Raw genomic sequence first — 26458 nt, 5'->3', positions numbered from 1 at the left:
CAAGTTGACTTTTCCCCACACGCAAGACAGAGAGCCACGACTGCCAACTCCCAGAGCCCCGCCCATGGGTTACACACGAAAGAGCCATGAACATCCACTCTAACCCTCCTCACACGTCATAGGGAACGCACGACAAGGCCCCGCCCGCCAACTCTCACCCTCCGCAGGCTTCCAACACCGCTCTTGAGGCAATTATATGGCGACATCGACTTCTCAACTGTCACTCTGGAACAACTTAGTACGCGAGCTATATTAAGCGTCACCAACAAACACTCACTACACCTTAATGAATAGGTGTTGAAACTTATCCCTAATGACCAAGTAGCGTTGACTCCATCGTCACAGATGATCTTGCAGATCAACTTGCATTCCCAGAAGGATTTATTAATAGTTTTACTCCCACTGGCATGCCTCCGCATAAACTCAAAATTAAAATTGGTTCAGTCATCATGCTTCTCAGGAACCTCATTCAAGCAAAAGGTCTCTGTAATAGCACTAGACTTTCTGTTACCAGCATTCACCGCAATGTACTAGAGTGTAAGAATATTACATCAGCTACCTCACAAACTGTCCTTATTCCCCGGATTTCCCTGACCCCAACAGATTGTAATTTGCCTTTTACTTTTACACGCAGACAATTTCCTGTTAAATTGGTATTTGCAATGACTATTAATAGGGCAAAAAGACAAAATTAAAAAAAAAATATGCCTCTATCTGCCAAAACCTGTTTTCACTCATGGACAATTGTATGTTGCTCTCTCCAGAGTTCCATCTTTTTATTCACTGACAGTTGTATCCTCAAACCCTCCCCATTTGGACAACTGTGTCTTTCAGGAAGTGTTCACTCATCAATAAATAATTATATGGGGCGTATGCTACGCCGACGGTTGGCTAGTATATTATATTCTATTATAGAAAAAAAACAATATTTTAATCTAATTTAATTTTATTTAACTTTAATAATGGAGGTGCTTTCAATGAAAAGTAGTTGAAAAAGATTTCATTGGTACATTGAAAAAAAAAATCTGTTGTAGTAACATTGCTTGTCATACTGTATATCTTGAGAGGAAGCCACCGAAATAGAGCCAGACAAAGCTTTCGTTAAATGAACAAGAAACGGCAGCAATATGCATCATAGTCAACAATAGTATTTATTTACAAGCAATTTAGTTTAATTACATTTTATTTTATTTTAATACTTCATAATAATTCATAATGGATGTACTTTCAATGAAAAGCAGTTGAAGGGGATTTCTGTTTTTGCCATGGTACCAAACAGATATCAACTTATTGTAAAATTTCATTAGTACTGGCATTGAAAACAAAAATTCTGTTGCGGTGACATCCCTAGTCCTATTATATATTTTGAGAGGTGGCGACTCAATAGAGGCAGACACTAGCTTTAGTTAAATGAACAAGAAACTGCAACAGTATGCATCATTGTCAACAATATTATTTATTTGCAAGAAACTCAGAACACAGCAGAGATGGGGACAAGTCGCATATGATCAAGTCCAAGCAAGTTTCAAGTGTTACCCATCAAGTCTCGAGTCAAGTCTCAAATCACAGTTAAGACAAATCAAGCAAGTCAAGTCAAGTCAAGTCAAGGGTTCACCCTAAGCAAGTCAAGTCGAGTCCTGATAAGTTTCAAGCCAAGTCAAGTCAAGTTGCAGTACTAAAACAAACAGAGGTTAAATTTTCGATACATTTATTTTTGCACAGAAAAACTTTTACAGAAAAGATGAACTTATATACATATATTATGTATCTTATTTGCATTGCTATATTTAAATTATATGCATATCTGTACTACATTAATATCTGAAAATAAAATTGTGTTGCTTACACAAAATGTTTAAAACTAAGAAATCCAGTCTAAAATGTATAATGCAATTCAATCTGAAAGATTAGTTTACTTTGACAACAACAATGTACAGATAATGTACTCACCCCCTTGTCATCCAATATGTTCATGTCTTTCTTTCCTCAGTCATAAAGAAGTTGTTTTTTTTTTTTTTGAGGAAAACATTTCAGGATTTCTGTCTATATATAATGGATATGTATGGCGCCCCGAAGTTTGAACTTCCAAAATGCAGTTCAAATGCAGCTTCAGAAAGCCCGAAATGATTGGTTATTTTCCAAACAAATTGACAATGTATATACTTTTAGCCTCAAATGCTGGTCTTGTCTCCTCTCTGTGCAGTCTGTGTGATTCGGGTAAATACAGTTAATAGATGTCAAAAAAACAACAATCTCTTTTATATCTTTAATGTCAAAACATTCTGCAATGCTGTTTTACCTTTTTTGTAAAAGGCATTTGAGCTTCTATACATGTTAACTGTGTAAACACTGTATCTGCACTTTTGCTGCAATCTAAGACTGTATTTACCCGAATCACACAGACTGCGCAGAGACAACACAAGACCAGCATTTGAGTCTTCTGAAGCTGCATTTAAACTGCATTTTGGAAATTCAAACTTCGGGGTGCCATACATATCCATTATATAGAGAGAAATCCTGAAATGTTTTCCTCAAAAAAACAATTTCTTAATGATATGTACTATATGTACTGACAGAATGTAAGACTTAAGTATTTATACAGGCTATGAACCTTATAAATTAAAGTATTGTGACTGAAGATTTATCTAGTATGTTTTATATATGATGCTTTAATACTTATGCTGTCCATTATAAGGCACAGTAGGGGATTTATCCACTCTTTTAATCTAACGTTAGTGATGAATCTCGTTAATTAAAATGAACGGATCTTTTTCATTTCAGCAGAATATAAATATAATGTACAAAGTATGTTAATATAGCCCAGTGATGAAGTTATGAAGCTTAATCGTCATCTCTACGGTGGATGCGCAATATACACGTTTCATACATAATATATAATCTGATATATTTGTTTTCTATTTGAACTGGTTTCATTGTTATACAGCACACATTTTGTTGTTATTGTGAGTGTACACAAAAAAATTATAGACACTTAACGTAACCGATTCGAACGATGAAATTATTCTTGTCTGTATGACCAAAAAGTTTTGAACGAGTTATTGAAGGAGAAGTGATTGCACCGACGCTTTCATCTTAGATTTTCATGCAGTATAACGTTACACGAGCTGCCATTCAACTAACCACACGCAGTCAGTCCATACAAACGCTTGAAAATGCGCACATTTAATATAGACATTATAGTTTACATGTAATATCGAGAAGCCCTTTCATTCCAAGTTGCACTCAACATTAAAATGTGGCTACGCCACTGGTAACGTTATAGCGTTTTATTTATGAGATGATTATCACATTTCTGATAAAAAACATGCAATCAAGGCTAAATTATGACAAACAGAAAAGATTAATTTAATTAATTAGTAATCGTTTTATTAAATTGACTATAAAGAATTCGACTTTCTTACCTTTCCTTGTGGTTTTTGAAGTGCCGAATGAAATTTGATGTTGTGGTTGTCGTGTCTGATACTCTCGCGTTGCATTCTCTGCATCTGGCAAATCTTTTTTTGTTAGTACGGTCTAGTTCAAAGTCCTTATAGCCAAACGTGACTATATGAGGAGCTCGACTATTGTCTGCCATGTTTGGCGCGGTTTGAGTTGTGCAGCGTTCTTCTTCTTCTTGGTAACGTTAAGAGTTGTGCAGCGTTAAGGCGCAGGCCAATTATGGTGCTGCTGAGTCATAATTATTTTATTAAATTATTTTATTTTATTAAACGAATTATATTTAATTATATTTAAAAGTTCAAGTCATTGTCGAGTCTTCCACTTTAAGTCAAGTCTCAAGTCACTTACTCTCAAGTCAAAGTCAAGTCAAGTCATTTTCTTACTTCAAACAAGCAAGTCTCAAGTCCTGAAATTTGTGACTCGAGTCCCCCATCTCTGGAACACAGTCATTGAATGTTGGGGTATCTTTCAGGAAAACGATCAAATCACCATTGTGACAATTCACTGCATCTTTCTTCACAACTGAATGAGAATTAAGCAGATATAGCTTGTTCTGAAGAAGGCAAGGACCAGTACTTGAAATATGTGCAGGAATGTCTATCACAGCATTTTTTGGTAATGTGTTTCTGCTTTATATAGCAGACTATGATGGGCCACCTTCATGGTACTAAAGTAATGTGTTTACTACAGTGATTTACATTATCTAAGATTCCATATAAGTTGAGTACTGTATAAGTATTTGTGTCTTGTTTATACAAAAATTTTAAGAATGATGACAAGGATTCCCCACATTGAGTACATGTTTATCATGACACAGGGTTAAACATCACAAACAGGAGAAGATGGTGTAACATTATCAGTGAGTGCACCATTCCAGATGTGCTGGTATAATGGCAATGTGGCTACCATCAGTCATCATGGGGTCCTCCACTGCCACAATGAACTGGGAATTTATGACACAACACATCTCTTAGCTTTCCTCTGTCTCCACGATTACATATTTCAAAAAGAACCAAAAGGGAGCTGGAGAGGTAACAGCACTAACAGTATAATAGTATGCTGAGATGCTGACAAAAATGACAATGAGTAATGTGAATGAATTTTATGTACCAACTCTTACTGCATTTTTACAGTTTTAAAATAAGAAAGCAAACAGAGATAAAGGTTTGGGGAATTCACAAATACTGATGGAAAAAACACAAGAAGGTCACAACAAAAAATATTTGGTTTTGGTGATAATTTCTAAGATGTAAGTCTATCTGCTAGACTAGCAAGATACAGTAAAATTGGCCTTTATATGGTGTCCAGACTGAAAGCAGCGGGGCTAGAAGCAGAAGTGGAAGTGACATCAATGAAGTAGAGATGACATCAGGGACCTTTGACATTCTGAGCTTCTGATCTGCAGATAAAGGAGGAGAAGACATGAATTGAAGTGCCCTCACTCAACTCGAGGTGAAATTACAATCAATACACCAGCCCTAAGACTGCACCCTACTCATGCGTCTGTGACACGGTCCCCCCCCATTCAGCCCAGACCCATTAGGTTGGGCATCCAGGACCAAAGCATTGTGAAATGACACAGGACATCAGCATTGGCATGTTGGGAACCTTGACAATGCTGGATCATAAAATTATACTGCTGAAAGTTCAAGAATCACTAGATGACCTGGGGCCTCATGTATAACGCCGTGCGTAGAACTCGCACTATAACATGGCGTAAGCACCAGATGCAGGAATCTGTGCGTACTCCAACTTCCACGTTTTTCCGTTACATAAATCCTGATTAGTGTGAAAAGTAACGCTCGTGCACGCGCTTTATATAACGCCCCAACTCCTCCCCGAATTACGCCTCTTTGAATATGCAAATCAATTTAAATCGCCCTTAAGTGCAGCCTTCTGTGAAAAGACAATGGGAAAAGCATGGGGAAAATATAAGAATTTCAGCGAATACCAAGTGGAGGCAAAGGAAAAACATACTATTTGTTTAATTAAACCGTGGTATAATCAACAAAAGGAAGTTGATCGAGTGACATAGCGTGTTTTAGAAACTTGAAAGCTCACGTTCACAAAATCGCAAAGTGCCGGAAATAAAAAAGAAGTCACATATCAAAGTCACCGTGAAAAGGTGAGTTGTAGCCCACTGTCTCAGTGTCATATGAAAGCTTATTAGGGTACAGAGAAAAAAAAAGGCACACAGTGGGGAAAAAGCACGAAATGTCAACTTCAATCTCGACATTTCCACTTTAATCACGTAGTTTATTTTGTCATTAAAATAGAACATCATAAACTTCATCTTAAAATCGTTTAATTAACCAGTTTCTCAAATCACATCGTAATTAAAGTATAACACGTTAAATGCTTTGTTTTGTATGTGATCTTCTATGTGTTCTATGTGTGTGAATCACTACATGCTTCTTAAACCGGCTCTCTTCCTCTGACAGGACGCAGAATCCATTACATTCATGATATTACAGCTCTCTGAATAACTAAAATACTGAGATGTATACGTGATATTATTTTCATGATGATATTTAAAGCATGTTATTAAACATGGGTTTCACGGCGCACTGATTGTGTGCGACCTTCAATGAAATTATTTATTGCAGCAGTACTCAGGGGCGGCTCTATATCCAATCGAGAAAGTCCAATGTCAATATGGTATCTTATGCACGGTGGATGGCCACATCCGTTGTGGACACTGCATAGCCGCCTCGTGCTCATGACACAAACGTTTAACTTTCGTCGAAATTTGCCGCTGCGTTTTTAGCTGTGTCGTTATTTTCTCTTTCTGTTTTATATTCAATATATATTGGCATGGCCACCCCTGCAGTCCTTGCTTTTCTTTCTCCAAGTAACTGATCCGCACACAATCAGCTCTGTAATAGACGTTAAGCCATCTGTAAGCTTAGAGCGCCGATTCTTCAAAACGTACAGTTTGAAGATACAGTGATATAAATACTCCGAGTGGTGCAGTGAGAGTAATATGGAAAAAGATGATCTGCTGTGGCAACTCCTAACGGGAGCAGCTGAAAGAAGAAGAAGGTGCAGTTAAAGTAACTACGCTAAAGCAGTTATGGTATTTGGAATACTATGGCTATTCCCTGGACCATTATATTGTTACAAGTTAATTACAATCAGATGCATTACACTAATAAACAATATGCGGTTAGTGTCAGTGTATTTATAAAGCTGTGTCAGGAAAATAAGAAGTAACCACACAGGAACAACAGCACTGCTTTGACGCTGGGTGCTGACAGTCTTCAAAACCGAGCGGAGAACTTGTGTACGACAAGGTATGAGGTACCGTGGAAAAGTGTGTGGCTTTACGCCAAGTGTAGGTTTTATACATCATGATTTGAACGTGGAAAAGTTCTTACGCAACATTTCTGTGCGTACGCACCGTTTATACATGAGGCCCCTGTAGATTCAACTCTTTATGTAAAGCCATCAATTACAAAGGGGCATGGTCCGTTACCAGAGTGAACTCCCAACTCAGTAGGTAGTACCTTAGCTGTTGAATAGCCAATTTGATCAAAAGTGCCTCCCTTTCCATCATTACATTCCTGGTCTCATGCTTCAGCAGTCTCTGGTTCAAGGACAAAATAGGGTGGTAACACCATCAATGCTTTGTGTCCGAAACATCAAACTGCAGAACAAAAGGCTGAGAAAAATCAGGAGAAATTAGAAAATGTGCTAACAAAAGGGCAGTTTCCAAGTCATGGAATACTGCTTGAAGTATTTGGAGCCCACTTTCATATCTGATTAGTCAAGAGTGCTGCTCTCTTTGAAAAATTAGGCAAAATCCCACAGTAGTACCACACAAGCCCTATGAAATCTTGTATTTGCCACTTGGTTATCAGACAAGACCAGTTTAGTATGGCAGTAATTTTGCAACAGTTTGGTTTGACAACTCTCCAACCCATTATGTAGCTTAAATATTTGGCTTCTCTCAATAAAAAAAAAAAACATTTTTTGGATTGATTCAAAGCCAAGCTATGAAGAGTGATCAGAAGACTACCATCATGTTGCATCATATCAGAATAGATGACAATATTACCTAGATAATCAGTATTGTAGGTACCATATAATTGGAGGCTTTTATCCACCAAATGCTGGAAAGTGGCCACCGCCCTGTGAAAACCAAATAATGATAATAATGATAATGCTGATGTCCACTAGGGGTGCTAAACACATTTTACTTATGGCAGATGCTGTTAAGGGAATTTGCCAGTACCCTTTTGTCATGTCTAGTGTAGTCAGGAAGTGAGCCTTGCCCAGATGTTTAAGCAGTTCATCCACTCGTGGTATGAGTGGCTGAAGCGACAAAAATCATTGCAAAAGTACCAGCTTCCGTCTGACTTTAGTATCAATGTAATCAGGCTAGACCAGGGATTAAAACTCTCCTTTATTAAACCAAAGTCCAGCATTATTTTAATTGCAAGCTCCACCTCCACCTCCCTTGTCTCCAGGACTTGATAGGGGCATTTGCTGACAACAACCCCATGCGCCCTGTAATAATGTCATGCACGATCAGGGTGGATCAGCCATGTTTCTCATCCACTACATTTTTGAAAGATAAGATTGCATTTTTAAGTGTGGAGATCAACTCTTAATTAAAATTTAACTGGGCCCAACAGGCAGTAAAAGACAGAGAGAAGCTGGAGTGAGGAGAGGGCTCCTGATTTACATGATAGATCTGTTCTTGGGGCATATGATTGGGATGTTTTACCAAATAATCAACTAGCTCTCTTTGTTCTTTTAAGTCATAAGGTTCCTGTTAAAGTTCTAACTTTGAATACAATGTCAGAACCAAAACCAGGACATGACCTACAGGGTTAAACTCATGTAGACTCTTGCCCTATGATCTATGTGTTCATTTAGGAAAGGTCTGATTTTAGAGGATCAGTTATGCAACTGCACAATATAGTTTAAAATATTTAAGGTGGGGAGGGCCTATTCCTCCCAATCCTCTTTTACAATGACCAGTAGGCCTTGGGTATGCCTAATACACAGTAATTCAAAAGAAGAAAACACCATAGAGATTTGGGGGACATCCCAATATGCAAACAGGACAAGAGTTATAACAGGGGTGTCCAACTCCAGTCCTAGAGCACTACTGTGGCTTCAGGTTTTCATGCTAACCCTTTTCTAAATTACTGACAAGTTTTTTCTAATTAACTATTTTGCCTTACTTTTGATTGACTTACTATTGAAGACTCAGACCCCGTTTTTGTTTCCTTATTTAATAGCCAAACAATAATGAGATACAAAACTAGCTAACACGTGACCAGCAACCTACAATGGTGTGAAAAACTATTTGCCCCCTTCTTGATTTCTTATTCTTTTGCATGTTTGTCACACAAAATGTTTCTGATCATCAAACACATTTAACCATTAGTCAAATATAACACAAGTAAACACAAAATACAGTTTTTAAATGGTGGTTTTTATTATTTAGGGAGAAAAAAAAATCCAAACCTACATGGCCCTGTGTGAAAAAGTAATTGTCCCCTTGTTAAAAAATAACCTAACTGTGGTGTATCACACCTGAGTTCAATTTCTGTAGCCACCCACAGGCCTGATTACTGCCACCCCTGTTTAGAGACCCCTGAGTTAGGGGCTGATCCCAGTCTCTCCTGTCTTTGCTAACTACTTTTCGCAAACATTTATTTCAGAGTCTGATTAAACCTTTCCACTAAGCCATCAGTTTGAGGACGATGCACTAAAGTTTTTAAATGCTTTACTTTGAGTAGCTTAGCAACCTCCCCGAATGTATCCGAGTTAAAAAACATCTCTTGGATGTAAGTTCTTTCTTCAGGATGTCTAACCACACAAAGACTTCTACAAGCTTCTGTGCAATGATCTTAAAATTAGCATGTTTCAATGGGACAGGCACTGGATCCTGGGTGGCATAATTTACTAGGACCAGAATGTATTTATGACCTTTATTGGAGAGTTTATGTTGTCTGACAATGCCAATGCCGATACGCTGAAAAGTGGTGTCAATTAACAGTAGAGGAATAAGAGAAGAATTGTCCTTCAGAGAAATCTGGCAAAGCTGAATCTCTGTGCAGGACGTACAAAATCAAATTAACCTCTTCATTTTCCCTTGGCCAATAAAAACACATCTTTGCCAATAAAAACACATTTTTATTTGCTCAAGTGTTTATTCAGTTCTCTCATGGGCACCTGAAAGATGGGAGCGTATTAGCTTGGCATTTTGTCAGAACAGTAATTGTTTAAACTATCCTTTCGGGATATAGAAGTTTTTTAGCAAAGGCCTTTTATATTTTTCTTTGACAATGACAATTACATTAATCTTTTCCAGCCAGTGCTGCTTAGTGGCATACCATGTGGTTCTGGAGTGGTCTTGAAAGTAGAACGACTTGCTTGAGTAAGCAGGAAGTTTCTACCATCATTTGTCATTCATGCAATTGGAGTTAAATGCCCATCTGCTTAGGGTTTTAAATGAAATATAAAGAGAAAGACAGACCCTTTTGAATTTGAAGATACAATGTGTTACCTTTTTTTATGCAATAAAATAACACCAAAGACATTAAACATTTATTTGTTATTCTTTATGTGAAAAGGGCACAAGAACACACTTTAAAATCTGTTTAATTTATTAATGCTCTCCTATACAACATACTGCAGCGAAGATTTTTTTTTAAAGTACTAGACAATGTACAATGCAAATGACCAAATGCATGCAAAATAATTATTTGTCAATACCCACTTCTTTATGCAAATTCCAAAATATGCTAAATCACAACAAAACTATGTTCAACACTCAGTTTGACAAGAGGTACCTGGAATCAAACATATCTAAATACAAATACACACACACACACAAAGAGATTTTATAAAATGTGACATATGCTGTTCTATAGCAGAATATTTTGAACATTTGAGTTTTGAAGGTATGCTCGGTAGTAGATGAGGGGCATTGGCATGTGATAGGTATTCCTTCAGCTTTATACTAGAGTTGATCTGTATTTTCAGAACCAGTTTAACCAAGCGGTTCATGAATCTTTGGGTTGTTTTTCAATAATTGGCTTGGAATCTGTATTTTTAGAACCAGTTTAACCAAGTGGTTCATGAATCTTTGGGTTGTTTTTCAATAATTGGCTTGGAATCCAGGTTCACATGTGTTTTGTGAATACAATATTGTATTGTAGATTACCTGTAAATAATAGGAAAGAAAAACGTTTACTTGTAAGCAGTTCAAAAATATAAATTAACTAAAATTCAAGTGATATAATTTAGATTTATGAAGTGTTTTGAAATAAATGGCATTTACCTCCTTCAATTTTAGATGTTTACATACTACATTTACATTGTGGTCTAGAACAGTCAGTTGCATTTGAGCTTTCATCCAGTCATAATGAAAATGCACTATTTTCTGGGCATACTTAAACAATGAAGAATGAAAGACTTCAAAGGTACCTGAAGACAAAAATGACAGACCAAGCAATATAACAATTACGTAAGGTGGCATTTTAGATGTAATGCATCACAAATAAGCATGTGCAAATCAAACTTTGACACTGCTAAGAAGATCATTAACAAACCAACGTGTTAAAAAGCCACATCTGCTTCAGGGACAGCACCAAAGAGACATCTGAAGGCTTGAGTATCTTTCTGCAGTCTTTCTGCATTTCCTTCTTCTCTGTTGCACAGGAGTGAGAATAGCATTTAAACATTTTCTCTCCTGCTCATCTTCTTCCCATCTATGAATTTCAAAGATTAGCTCCAGTGATAGCATATGCATAAGGAACAAAGATGAAGTTATTATTAAAATAACATAATGATATGAGACAGAATTTTAATACATTTTTAAAACAATTTAAGAATATACCTCAGGATTTCCACCACAAGTTGCACAACAGTACCACAGATAATTGGAGATGGACTTTATTCATGTTTGGAGAGGGCGATAATCTTCATGAAGCTTGTTAAAAATAGCACAAAAACGCTGTTTGTTTACAGAGTGATTCTTGTGAAAATTGCAAGTAAAGCTGTATGACAAAAACTACAGACTGAAGACAAAAATTAATGGAAAGAAAAAGAAAACAAACACACATATTACATCATAACTGCATGTTTCACAAAGGTTTCAAACTTCCTTTCTTAGACAGATATTTCCAAGGGGAAAACTAAAAATGACCACATATCACTCTTTTTCAGCCACAGCAGACAAGGCTAGGAGTAAAAACAAATTTTATACAGCTAACTTGGTGGGCAGTTTAATTTAACTTTTTTCTCATTATAAACTGAGCTGTTGCAAAGAAACTGGAAGACTATCACGCTGCTGAATACTCAAAACACTTGCTTGACCTGCTAAAAATGTAATATGTACAATATGCCTTTACTGTTCACCTTTGGCTACATGCCATATTCATGTTGATTGGTTGGAATAGACTCACATATAATTTTTCTGATAAGGGAGATATGTTAGGTGTAACTACTTCCATGTTTGCATCTTTTCCCAGTAAATAATTAAGCCCTTGTTGAAAACCCAATGGCTCCATGGCGGCTTGAGCATCTATGCCAATAAACAATGTTTAAGATAAAGACATAAACTGGGACAAGCATGCGAGTATTATTAAAAGCTTTATGTGCATACCTGCACTAATTCCAAGTTAATAATTTACTTTCATCCCACCTTGTGCCATACTTGTATCGGACTTTTTTCTCATGCAGGGGTACTGCTAAATGGGAAAAAACTCTCATCACCAGGATATGTTTGAGCATCAACAGAGTCAATGCTTGTGTCTTGTATGGTGCTGTGTGTTTGCATGTCTTGTCCAGACTCCATTGTCTGTGTGGGGATAAGCAAGTGACCAGCAGAGACACACACAATGATCAAATCAAGATTTTCAAACTATTACAGAAAATATTGCCTCAATTATTTTAGAGATTCATAAATACAGCTATGTATTTTAAAATGATTTTATTTTATTGTTCATTGAACCCATGTTCCAGACAAAATATATGTCCCTGACATTGATGGTATTTTTGTTTGGGTGTCATGTGGTTTTATAGAAGCTGATCGAAGAACACCGCAAAACACTGTCTCAGTCTCTATCACCCTTGTATATTCAGTTCTGTTTGGGAGAGCAGGGTCTATATGTCTTAATGGAGGAAGGAAACAGTGGGGACAAGACCTGTTCTTTTCTACTCAGCAGACATATTAAATATTGCAAAGAGCAATAATAGTACCATTATTCAGTTGTTGACAGTAGAGCCTATGACAAACATTATTGTATTAATTGAAAATAATACATTGTATTTCTATTACTTCCATTCTCACTCAAACTATAGAGTATATGAAATACTGGTTTATTAAAACATTGAATATGAGGTGCCTAGCTTAGTTTGGGCTATGACAAAACACTTGCCAGTAGTAACAATGTCTACTGTTTGTTGTTAACAATTCAGAAACTTCATGCAACTGATATGGTAATTAAATGTAATATGACAATCTGATATTATGGGATTCACCAAATGTCTATTAAAACACCGTCCATTGAGCTTTCTGAGAATATGTTTCTATACATATCTAAGTAGCAAGAAACTACAGTTGTAGAAGTTTACATACACTTATCACGGACATGAAGGTCATGGTAATTGTGGGCTTTCGATGATTTCTTTGAACTGTTCCTTTTCTAAGGTAAAATGGTTGTATATTATACATTGTTAATGACTTTACCAAACAAGAATTTGATGCACAAGTTTGATTTTTTTGGATTTTCTAAAATCTACACAGGGTCAAAATTATACATATTGGCTCAAATATATACATACACTTACTTAAATCCTCCTTAACAAAAGCCCTGTGTGCGTCCAGGTGTCCGTGTGTGTGTCTTCTGCTGAAGTGCGCATGCGCGGGGCCGCGACGCACATCGCACTGTGCCCCGCCCATGCGCACAGCACCTTGGTCGCACACACACTCGAAGCTGGGCACACAGTGAATGGCCTATCCGCAACAGCGCATAATTAGCAAATAAAGCACACACACTGGAAGCTGGGCACACAGTGAATGGCCTTGCCGCGGCAGCGCATGATAAGCAAATAAAAGACATCATTGCTGGGGAGATTGCTGATTAGGTAGTCGCGGCCGCGCACATAAAATCTGTTGCTGGGGAGACGCCATATGTACAATAATCAGCTACACTCCAGCACAGATTAAAATACTTGCTGGGGAGACGACACAGTCACGATTATCAACTGCACGCCACACATTACATCAATTGCTGGGGACACTCTGCTGATTGCCCACTGTTGTGACAGAAAATTAAAGTCATATTACGGACATCAAAGCCAGTATTACTGTCAGAGAAAATTACAGGCATTTTATGGAAATACAAACCAGTATTACTGCGAGAGAAATTTAAAGGTACACAATACACTGGCGCATATTACAGCCACATACAAGCCAGTATTACTATAAGAAAAAATATTACGGACATATCTACTAACAACATGTCACCCAAAAAAAAAAGGACACATCAAGTAGGACAAAAGACACAGACAATCAAATCCTATATAAGTAACATCTCCTGGAAGAACAGTCAGCTCAACAAGTAAACATCAACAAAAGTAAGGCAGAAAGACAAAAAAAAAATACGAACAAATAGATCGATTGAAGAAAAAGAAAATGAGCGTCAGAAAAACGCTAAAAGAGAGAGACTCAGAAAAGCAAACCTTACAAAAAGTTAGCATTTACTTTCCAGAACCAGTATTCAGCCATGGTCAGTTATATGTTGCATTATCAACAGTTAGAAGTTTTCCAGATGTTGTTGTCAAGGTTGTAGATGGTCCTGAACAAGGCAAACTCTTGCCAAACTCAGACTGAATATTTACAAGAAATGTTGTCTGTAATGAAATTTTATAGAATAATTTCATGAGGTAAAAAAATAGAAAGTTTTTCCTAAATATCTTCTTCAGATTTTGTGTATTACAGATTGTTACAAAGGTTTACACTAAGGCAATATTAATTATACTTACTGTATTGTCATACGTTTCTATTTTATTTTTATTATTATTTTACTTTAGGCTTCTTGCAAAAATATTTTTGACAAAAAAAAAAAACAATTAAGACAAGAAACAGAATGAGGTCAGGGTCCCTTGCCATTTAATATAGACTGTTCCTACTAATGTTTATGCACTACTGTTCTAGCACCTGTTATTGTAACGGGCTTAATGTCTAGTTTTTAAATAAGTGGTACTGAAGGTTCTACAATGTCTTATAACTTCACTGGGCCAAGGCCTATTAAATTCTCGATAGTGATCATGATTAACCACAGCTGGCAGCTTTTCTGTGGAAGCATAAAAAGGTTTCTTTGACAACACTCATTGGATTGACCAGTATTCCAAACAATGGGAAAGTCATGGGAGCTCAGTAAAGATCTAAGAAAGACACAGTTACGACATGGGCAACAAATTTGATCATTTCAAGAAGCGAACAAGGCATGACACATGCAGTGAGGAAATAATTAAAGATTTAAAATACAATGGCAGTTGGCATTGGCCATTGTGTTTCTGTTGTTAACTTGTAATTTTAATTTTACATGTTCCTCAGTACACACTACACTATACCAGGAGTCCCCAACTCCAGTCCTGGAGGGCGCCCGTGACTACAGGTTTTCATTTTAACCCTTTTCTTAATTAATGCACTGTTTTGCTGCTAATTAACTTCTTTTGACTTGTTGTTTAAGATTTCTTCCCCTGAATTTCTTCATCGTTCCTCTGAATTGGTTCATTTCTTTTCTTAAATGGCACCCAAATAGAAATGAAACATGAAGTGAGTGAACCAACAGAATACCAAGTAAGTCAGGGCCTGAAACTCCAACCAATCTCACTCCAAGTAGTTGCTTAATTAGGCTCTGATTCTTGCTGTTAATTAATCCTATTCTTTAATTTTAATACTAAAGTGAGAGCTGCCACTGACATAGTCACTCCTGAAAAGTTAAAAAATCCTCCATCACTGTTACACCATGCCCAAACAGTGTCTGATCTAAAGAAACATGCCAGAGAGCTGAAAGTAAATGGAGAAAAACTAAACTGATTATCCACTATGAGATATTGAAGGCTAAAATAACAGAATACAACAACATAGCTTGTCGAGAGGTGGTGCTATTTCTCTAACACAACATAATATAATTTATCTAAAATTATAAATAATAGGACTTGAACAGAAAATTTCTGTATATGCAGATGATATGGTACTATATGTATCAGATCCACAAAATACTGTGCCTGCAGTCCTAACAGCGCTAACAGAATTTCAAAAGATTTCTGGTCACAGAATTAACTTGAATAAAAGTATACTCTTTCCTGTGAAGTCTCAAACACACAATATTAGACTGAGACACCTTCCCTTTTATCATTGCAGACTAGTTTAAATACTTAGGGGTAAACATCACAAGTAAACATAAAGCTCTTTATCAACAAATTGTCGTCATCTGTATGGAAAAAATTAAGCAAGACTTGCATAGACGGTCAACCCTTCATCTCACTTTAGCTGGAAGAATTAACATTGTTAAGATGAATATCCTTCTGAAGCTTCTTTTATTTCAAAACATTCCAATATACATCAATAAAAACTTTCAGTTTTATTACTGGGCAGCAAATATGCAAGCTATTAAAACCTGGACATGGCCACAAATAAATGAACATATACAGGCTTGGTCTGCAATAAAAATGAAATCCTGCAGTACTTCTTTACAATTCCTTGCTTTGTACCCCAATAATTGCAAGTTATCTCCAATATACTAAGAACCCAAATGTGCTTCACTCAATCAGAATAGGGAACCAATGTAGGAAGTATTTTAAAACAGAGAAGCTTTTATCTGTGGCACCTCTGCATGAGAACCACCTTTATCCACCCTCGCAAACATATGCAGTATTTAATGCCTGGAAAACATTTGGGATTAAATCACTTAGAGATCTGTACATAGACAACGTTTTTGCATCCTATGAGCAATTACATTCCAAATGTAACATTCCAGCAACACATTTTTCAATACCTTCAAATTAGAAACTTTGTTAAATAGAACCTGCCCAATTTTCCTCACCTCACACCTCCCTCTATGCTGGAAAAAATATTGCTCAGTCTCAAGGACTCGGACAACATTTCTGCAGTATATAAAACCATTTTACAATCCCACCCTTTCAAAGATCCAAGAGGACAGTGGGAAAAGGATCTCTCACTCAATATCTCAGAAAAGGAGTGGAAGGTAGCAATGCAGAGAATTCACTCAAGCTCCATATGTGCAAAGCATACAATTATTCAACTCAAAATTATATATCTAGCACATCTGTCACGTTTAAAAAATTGTCCAAAATGTTTCCAGGGCAAGGTCCAACCTGTGAACGCTGCAATCAAGTTCCAGCCTCACTGGGTCACATGTTTTGGGCCTGCATCAAATTAACATCATTCTGCACCAAATTTTTTTAATGGCTTTTCAGACAGCCTTGGTGTCACAATCCCTCCTAATCCATTAAGAGCTGTGTTTGGTGTACTCCCAGCTGGTCTTAATGTGGAGAATGTCAAACAAACTGCAATTGCCTTTACTACACTACTACACATAGACTTACCTTGCTCCACTGGAAGAATCCTAACTCTCCCCTTTTAAGTCAGTGGGTAACTATTTGAAATTGGAAAAAATCTAATTCTTACTTAGAGGATCTGGCAGAATCTAATCAATAACATTTTAGAATAAGCTTTTAAAGCACTGAGGAAGTAGATTCTCTCCCCTCTTCTTTTTCTTCTCCATTTATCTTCATTCACTTATTAATTCATCTACTTATTTTTACTAGCTTTAAATTTTACTCTGCCAGCCATGCTGTCTTTCTCAGGGGTAGGGGTTGATTTGTTTTCGATCTTATTTTTGTAAAAATGGATCTATTTGTATGGAATGTTGAGTGATTTCAATAAAATCAATAAAAGCATAAAAATATATACAGTGGAACCTCGGTTCACGACCATAATTCGTTCCAAAACTCTGGTCGTAACCCGATTTGGTCATGAACCGAAGTAACTTCCCCCATAGGATTGTATGTAAATACAATTAATCCATTCCAGATCTTCCGAACTGCATGTAAATATACATTTTTTTAAGATTTTTAAGCACACATATAGTTAATTATATCATAGAATGCATAGCGTAATAATAAACTAAATGTAAAAACAGCCTTACGAACCGCTCGCTGTAAACACTTTTTTTAATGAGTTTTAAGCAGAGGGAAAAAAATGAACATTTGAAAAATCCATAATTTAAACAACCACATCATGCCTTACCACACTATGAATGCCACTTCTCTTGCGAAACTTTTCAAACCATCCTCTAGTGGCTTTAAATTCTTCACTTTCGTAGAAGGATAGTTTTGCAGCAAATCACCATGAATCTTCCTGGCTTTCTCACATAACATCGCCTCGCTTACGTTGTCCCCTGCAAGTTGCTTCTCATTCAGCCACACTAGCAACAGCTTTTCAACCTCTTCCAGCACTTGAGGCCTCTGCCTGGTTAACACTGTAACTCCTTTTGCAGCATCAGCTGCTTTAATGGCCTCTTTCTGCTTTAGAAAAGTCAAAATCATAGAGTTTGACTTCTTGTTCTTGGCAGCAAGATCAGTAACACGAACGCCACGCTCATACTTTTCAATAATTTCTTTCTTTACTTTGATTTAAATTTTCTTCAAACCTTTCTTCTCACCATTCTTCACTTACTTAGAAGCCATGGTTAACTGCAAAAGCACACGACATACTGTAGAGCACAAAGACTTCACAGCGAAAGCAAGCACACATCTGACCAAGAACAATGCAACACGTGTGGAATTCATCGGCGCGCCAAACCGAAAGGGAAACTGGCTTGTTCGTATACCTAGTGTGTGGTCATGAACAGATGCAAAAGTTTGGCAAACGTTTTGGTCGTAAACTGATTTGTACGTGCTCCGAGACGTTCATGAACCAAGGTTCCAATGTGTATATATATATATATATATATATATATATATATATATATATATATATATATATATATATATATATATATATATATATATAATATAAATAACAATGCTAGTAATCCGAGAGTTTTATTCTCTACAACTGAACGTCTGCTAAACCCAGGTCACTCAATGGAATGCCTCTAAAAAATGTCCTGTGAAATTTGTGAGTCTTTTGCTATATTTTTTAATCACCAAATTAATATTAGAAATAATATAGTACATCTCCCTAATACTTAATTCTTAAACTGTGTTAATCCATTTTAAAAAACATTAATAAATTCTTTCACCAGGATAGATTTACCTGATTTATATAAAATAATTTCTCAACTAAGACCCTACACCTGTGTCCTTAACCCAATACTAAAAAGTTTTTTCAAAGAAGTATAAGGGGTGCTAATTGATGGTGTTCTTGACATAGTAAATTCATCATTAGATATGGGGGTCTTCTCGGACTGTGTTATGACTGCTGTAGTTAAACCCCTCCTCAAGAAAAATAATCTTGACTCCTCTGCTTTTTAAAATTTTAGACCTATTTCTAACCTGCCTTTCTTAAGTAAAATCTTAGAAAAGGCAGTCATTATGCAGCTAAATGATCACCTGAATAAACATGCGGTTCTTGACAAATTTCAGTCAGGATGTAGAACAAATCACAGTACAGTTAAAGTGCTAGTTAAAGTAGTACATGACTCACAGGTAAATGCAAACAGAGGCCATTTATCTGTTCTCATCCTCTTAGATCTGAGTGCTGCATTTGATACCATTGATCACAATATTCTTAGAAATAACCTTAGTCAACGGGTGGGCCTCTCTGGCAGTGTCTTACATTGGTTTGAGTCTTACATGGCTGGTAGAAAATTCTTTGTTAGTTGTGGTAATTATATTTCAATAACACATGATATTCTATATGGTGTTCCACAAGTATCTATCCTGGGTCCACTGCTCTTTTCGATCTACATGCTTCCATTAGGTCATATTATCTGTAGGCATAACGTGAGCTACCACAGCTATGCTGATGACACACAACTGTATTTATCAATAGCACCTGATGACCTCGACTCTCTTCGTTAACTGACACAATGTCTTACTCGTGTTTCTGAATGGATGAGTAGTAATTTTCTCAAGCTAAATAAGGAGAAAACAGAAATCTTAGTGATTGGCAAAAATGGATATAATGAGGGTATTAGAAATAAACTTGATCCATTAGGCTTAAAAGCAAGGTTATAGTTAATGAAAACTAAAATCAAAATTGAAACTATTATTAAAAGAACATTTTTGTAAACTGAAATAAAATACTTGACAAAACTGAAACGAAAAACTAAAACTAAATGAAACTATTAAAGTAGCTGGAATGTCTAACTGAAACAAAATAATAATTTACTAAAAATATTTTTAGTTTAATTTTGTAATGAATGTTCTTGCCGTTAGTCTTTAACCCTTGTAACTTTTAACTCTAAAACAGAAAGTCATCCACCACGAGCCACCCACATATATTCATCTAGTGAACAGCGGCTGGTGAATGAGGGTGGGTGTTCACGTAGCAGTTGCAGTGTCAGAGCGAGCTGAACACTGATATGTAAAGCATGTGAAATAGAAAGTGATTTACTGGCAGCCTTTCATTGTGCTTGTTGTATATTGAGATGTAATCCAAAGGCATGAAGTCAGAATGTGCTGGTCAACAAAACCTTTACCATACGGACAGAAAAATCACAACTGAGTAACTTTCAGTTCACTTCTCAGGTGTCTGCGTTTTGTTGACAATAACTCACCTTCCACTTAACACAGGATAAATCCTTTTTGAAAATAAAATGCCAATGATCAAGAGACTGACAAGGTCAACGTACTAGATCAGCATATTGTTACTCACCAATCACTTTTGCCGTATAAAATTCCTGAGTTGCCAATGTCTCTACTGAACTACAGGTAGGCAGGCGAAGAGAGTTCGAAAACTGGTGGAAAGCTAAACCTACTAATGATAGATAGACTAATGATGTCTTTTTGTACAGTATTTATTCTATATTTATTAATTTATCTTGTAAAATACCTGATACTGTGAAAATTTTGTTTCCCTTTTTTCAATTTTATTCTCTCTCTCAAAATAGATAGTTGAAATATCATATTTCTTCTTAGCATTGGCCATATCTATATATATAATTCACTAAGGCAAGACACCCATGGAAAGCACGCCGGAAGGGCGTGGATTCACTAAGCCGCCGACAAGTAAGACACCTATGGCACACGCAGGGAGGAGCCACGCCCACCAACTCCAAGACCATTGGATACGACAACAACTCGCAGAGCCACACCCATCAACTCGGACGCGACAACACAGAAGGAACGGCGTTATTAATATTCGTCTGTCGTAGAGGCCTCATTGACTGTTCATAGAGGCATGTTTCTCGCGGAGGTGAATCGCCATATGCATCGTATAAAACGGTTTGCGAGGGTATCCCATGGGATCCTTAAAACAATCCTTTACAACTGAGGTTAAAACACAATGAAGTAAGCAGTCTTTAAAAACTGAGTTTTCGGTTACGACGCATGACCGCATGCACCATAGCAAACTGTTTTACACACTACATACAGCAATTTGCATCCGCAACAAATATGCGTCTTCTTTACTCACGGACAATTATATGTTGCTCTCTCCAGAGTTTCATCTTTTCATTCACTTTCTGTTGTATCCTCAAACCCTCCCTTTTTAGACAACTGTGTCTTTCCAGAAGTGTTCAACCATCAATAAATAATTATACGCCGTTTGTTATGCCGCGGGGTCACTATTGTGTTGTATTTTGCTCTCTCCAGAGTTCCATCTTTTAATTCACTTACTGTTGTTTTCTCACACCAACCCGTTTTAGACAACCATGTCTTTCCAGAAGTGTTTAGCATTCAATAAACAATTATGCAGGAGATTGAGCGTGTGTCTACCCGGCGCAGAGAGGCGTGGGTTAGCCATTGAACCCCCATTCGGGATGCAAACCGTGGAATTCCCACTAAGTGCGACTCATACACTCCCACTGGTTTTGTCCCTACCCTTTGTACACACCCCCCTCCCACCTCGCTACTACCGTGGTCGGGTGTCTTGGTGGATTATATATAGAAAAGCAGCCAAAACAGCACAGAGCAATGAAACATCTACGTCAGTCGCAGGTGCATTTGGACTGTGTAAATTCGACAATGACTCAAGTGACGAGTTGGAGGTGGGTACATGAGCGGGAAGTGCATACTGAATGAGATATCAGCAGACTCGCATGATGGAGGGAGCTGAATGGACGTCCTTCTCCTCTCCTCCTGTTCCACACTCCTCGCCGTGCACCCCCATCCCTCCGTCTGGCAGGAGAAGGCACGACTGCAGTCCGCCAGTTTTCAGTCATGGATGATTGTGTGTTGGTTCGTTCCGTGCATTGTTACAATGTTGCTTTTCTTGCTGATTTATTACATTACCGATTTTTCAAATGTTCATTTTCTCCCTGTGCTTAAAAATCATTAAAAAACCAGCCTGATTACGCGCCGTATGGTACGCCGCGGGTTGGCTAGTCATACATATTGCATACCACGGATTTTTCCTGCCTTGCATCCAGACCTGCTAGAGTAGGCTCCAAGTTGCCTGCGATCCTGCTCTGGATAAACAGGTTTAGATAATGTACATATTGTTCCTAATCTCAGACGCGGTCTCTGTTGTCTTGTACCCGTCCATATGCATATTACTTACTCCTACTCTACTCATTATGGATTTAATGTTCTTATGATGGGCTATTCAAGTCTCACTGCCCCTAAGTTTGACACTACAGGTGCCGGTCATAAAATTAGAATATCATGACAAAGTTGATTTATTATAGTAATTCCATTCAAAAAGTGAAACTTGTATATTAGATTCATTCATTACACACAGACTGATGTATTTCAAATGTTTATTTCTTTTAATTTTGATGATTATAACTGACAACTAACGAAAGTCCCAAATTCAGTATCTTAGAAAATTACAATATCAATTAAGACCAATGCAAAAAAAGGATTTTTAGAAATGTTGGCCAAATGAAAGGTATTAACATGAAAAGTATGAGCATGTACAGCACTCAATATTTAGTTAGGGATCCTTTGGCCTGGATTACTGCAGCAATGCGGCGTGGCATGGAGTCGATCAGTCTGTGGCACTGCTCAGGTGTTATGACAGCCCATGTTGCTCTGATAGTGGCCTTCAGCTCTTCTGAATTGTTGGGTCTGGCGTATTGAATCTTCCTCTTCACAATACCCCACAGATTTTCTATGGGGTTAAGGTCAGGCGAGTTTGCTGGCCAATCAAGAACAGGGATACCATGGGCCTTAAACCAGGTACTGGTAGTTTTGGCACTTTGTGCAGGTGCCAGGTCTTGTTGGAAAATGAAATCTGCATCTCCATAAAGTTCGTCAGCAGCAGGAAGCATGAAGTGCTCTAAAACTTCCTGGTAGACGGCTGCATTGACCTTGGACCTCAGAAAACACAATGGACCAACACCAGCAGATGACATGGCACCCCAAACCATCACTGACTGTGGAAACTTTACACTGGACCTCAAGCAACGTGGATTCTGTGCCTCTCCTCTCCTCCTCCTGACTCTGGGACCTTGATTTCCAAAGGAAATGCAAAGTTTACTTTCATCAGAGAACATAACTTTGGACCACTCAGCAGCAGTTTTGTCTTTAGCCCAGGCGAGACGCTTCTGACGCTGTCTCTTGTTCAAGAGTGGCTTGACACAAGGAATGCGACAGCTGAAACCCATGTCTTGCATATGTCTGTGCATGGTGGTTCTTGAAGCACTGACTCCAGCTGCAGTCCACTCTTTGTGAATCTTCCCCACAGTTTTGAATGGGTTTTGTTTCACAATCCTCTCCAGGGTGCGGTTATCTCTATTGCTTGTACACTTTTTTCTACCACAGCTTGTCCTTCCCTTCACATCTCTATTAATGTGCTTGGACACAGAGCTCTGTGAACAGCCAGACTCTTTAGCAATGACCTTTTGTGTTTTGCCCTCCTTGTGCAAGGTGTCAATGGTCGTCTTTTGGACAACTGTCAAGTCAGAAGTCTTCCCCATGATTGTGTAGCCTACAGAACTAGACTGAGAGACAATTTAAAGGCTTTTGCAGGTGTTTTGAGTTAATTAGCTGATTAGATTGTGGCACCAGGTGTCTTCAATATTGAACCTGATACTGAATGGAATTATTGAAATAAATCAACTTTGTCATGATATTCTAATTTTATGACCGGCACCTGTACATGCTTATTTTTCTTTGTTTGCCTCAATACAGTTTGGTGGGGTCTGCACAGTGGTTCAAGCCTAAGACCCCTCTTCTTCCTAAGCCCCCATAATTTTCACGATCACACCAGTCAGAATACAGCAGAATATATTTTCTGATTGTTTATATCTTTTCAAGCCTGCAGGTGGCAAAATTCTGTCTATAAACTGTATGTGCCTGAGATGGAATCAGAGATCAATATGGATGGTAGAAAATAACAAAGCCCAGTATGGGAGATTTTTTAATACAATATTGAAGGCATTCATTATAAGCGTTATCAGTCTTGGAGATTTGTTCAGGTCAAATGACATAGAAAATATTTAAAAAATTATAAAATTTTATATTTTCAGTATTTGCTTTTGATTATGCTTGTTTGTATCAGACAAAAACAAAACCAGATAGTAAACCATGTAGTGTAGTAAGGTTCCATTAACATTAAACTCCTATTAGATTTTTTTTCAGTTGGTAAGATTACTGTAACGCACTCCACTCAGGATTACCCAACCCAACTAGTGCAGAATGCAGCTGCTAGAACCTTAACTAGGAAAAGAAAATCCAAGCATATCTGTTCCGTTTTGATGTCACTACACTGGTTACCTGTGCCTTTTAGAATTGACTTTAAAATACTGCTTATGGTTTACAAAGCCTTAAATAATCTCACTCCATCCTATATTTCGGAATGCCTTTCACCTTACACTCCAAAACGTAACCTTAGCTCTTCAAATGAGTGTCGGTTTATAATTCCAAGAGCTAAACTTAAAAGAAGTGGTGAGGCAGTCTTCTGCTGTTATGCACTGAAAATCTATAATAGCTTACTGGTAGAAATTCTCCAGGCTAATATGGTGCAGTACTTTAAAAAAAACTGTTAAAAACTCATTATTTTAACATGGCTTTATCATAGATTCATTTTAGTTTAACCCGGATATTCTGTATATGCATTTAATTATAATTTTTTCTTGGCTACGAAATCCGTATTAACACCTATTTTCTCTCTTGTTCTTTGTGCGTTTTTCTGTGGTAGTGATCAAAGCACCGTGCAGTCCATTGCACTACCGTGCACTACATTGATGGATTGGAGACCAGAGATCCACATGTCCATTGTCATCATTGTTTAATTCTTCCATGTGGAGCCTGAAAACCTGAGGAATGACTGAGATCATTGATATTAGGTAGAATTCTCAATGGGGGCTGGGTGGTCTCGTGGCCTGGAACCCCTGCAGATTTTGTTTTTTTTTTTTCTACAGCCGTCGAGGAGTTTTTTTTTTTCTGTCCTCCCTGGCCATTGGACTTTACTTTTAGTCTATGTTAATTTGTATTGTCTAATTTTATTTTTGTATATATATATATATATTTTTATTCTTTCTTCATCCTGTAAAGCACTTTGAGCTACATCATTTGTATGAAAATGTGCTATATAAGTAAATGTTGTTGTTGTTGTTTAATTCCATGGCTTTCATTGTGTAATAGCATGAATTTCTGAAATTGTTGATTTTCTCTTTTCCAAGAGCAGTGTTAAAATGTTTTGGGGACCTGTGTGACGATGCGGGTCCACTCCAGGGTCCTACCCAACTTCCGGGAGCTCTTGAACCCGACACCGGGTTCAAATGAAGCCAGGGGATAGTGCAAACAGCGCCAAGGTGCTTTTATTAAAACAAATAGTTGTGACCAAACAAAGTCAATAGTGCAGTGTTCCACAGACCCAATAAATAATTCATAAAAACAGTGCAAAGTGGGGATAAAAACAATAAATCCTTTAAAATCTGAGGTTAAAAATGCAGTCTCACTCTTCACAATCTCAGCACACCTCCATCTCTCATTCTTCCCAGCTCAGCCATAACTCGCATAGCCGGTGGAGACCCAACAGCAACGAGCTGCTTTCAGCTGACCGCCGTCTTGGCTGCCTTAAGACATCATGTCCAGACCATCCGAGGTCAGCTCTCCTCCTTTCTTCCTTCACGTTCACATAGTCACTCCTCAGATCCATTGGGAGGACAACTGCCTTGCTCACCCCACTCCACCCAAATGTTCAGTGGGGTGGACTAGCCCCTAGAGCGTCACAGCCAGATGCTCCTTCGCAGGGCCCCAGCTCGTTCTGCTTCAAAAGAAAACCTGCCTTTACACGTCCTTTAACCTCTTTTCCTCTATCCATCCCCTTTCCTTTGTGCCAGCCTGTATACTGTATACACACACACACGCACACACATGGGCACAGCGCCTTAATCACTTGCTGCAGGAAGCCAATGAAGCAATTGCGAACGATCGCACCCACATGTGCAGGTCCAACTCGCTCAAGCTACTCCAATTAACTCCCCACAGCCGTGCAATCGCGCCCACAGAGAGTGACACAGCTTTATGGATTTAAAACCTGGTCCATTTTCTTTTGAAGCCGCACACACGCTATACCACAAACTGAGCAGATCAGCATTCCTCAGACCTTCACCTTTCTTTATTTTCAGACATTGCATGTGTCACACACTTGCAATTGGGAGACAGCTGAAGGGCCTAAATGATAGTAATACCACGCCAGACCAGGAGGCGGTGGGATGTGCCGACTGTCTCTCTCAATCTCTTGCAGACCACTCATGGGAAATCCCGCAGGGTTCAAGCACCAGTGATGAGGTCACTTCCAGTCCTGACAATGTCACTTCCGATTCCGGCACCAATGATGACATCACATCCATTCCCAACAACTTAATTTCCTTTACGGGCCTTT

General features: G+C 37.8%; 1 protein-coding gene across 4 annotated transcripts in view; it reads right to left on the bottom strand.

Annotated features, from left to right (window-relative positions):
* Positions 1-3764: 3764 nt before the first annotated feature.
* LOC120532781 (ubiquitin-conjugating enzyme E2 R2-like) overlaps positions 3765-26458 on the bottom strand; it is a 51595-nt gene continuing 28901 nt past the window's right edge. Inside the window, exons 3-5 of one of the 4 annotated variants that reach the window (XR_005634367.1) lie at positions 11031-11410; positions 10760-10905; positions 10065-10642 (exon numbers count right to left, since the gene is read on the bottom strand). Coding sequence is in view for 2 of the 4 variants with exons in the window: in XM_039759154.1 (XP_039615088.1) it covers positions 4828-4858; positions 6966-7045 (111 nt within the window). In the remaining 2 variants the exon portion in view is untranslated. Of the gene's footprint in view, positions 4859-6965; positions 7046-10064; positions 10643-10759; positions 10906-11030; positions 11411-26458 lie in introns of those variants that run through there. The other 3 variants (XR_005634366.1, XM_039759154.1, XM_039759155.1) reach the window with 3 other exon arrangements.

Source organism: Polypterus senegalus, chromosome 7 (assembly GCF_016835505.1).
Source record: "Polypterus senegalus isolate Bchr_013 chromosome 7, ASM1683550v1, whole genome shotgun sequence".
NCBI classification, from domain to species: domain Eukaryota; kingdom Metazoa; phylum Chordata; class Cladistia; order Polypteriformes; family Polypteridae; genus Polypterus; species Polypterus senegalus.
The sequence above is the reverse complement of the archived record's forward strand: the minus strand, read 5'-3'. Positions and strand labels throughout refer to the sequence as shown.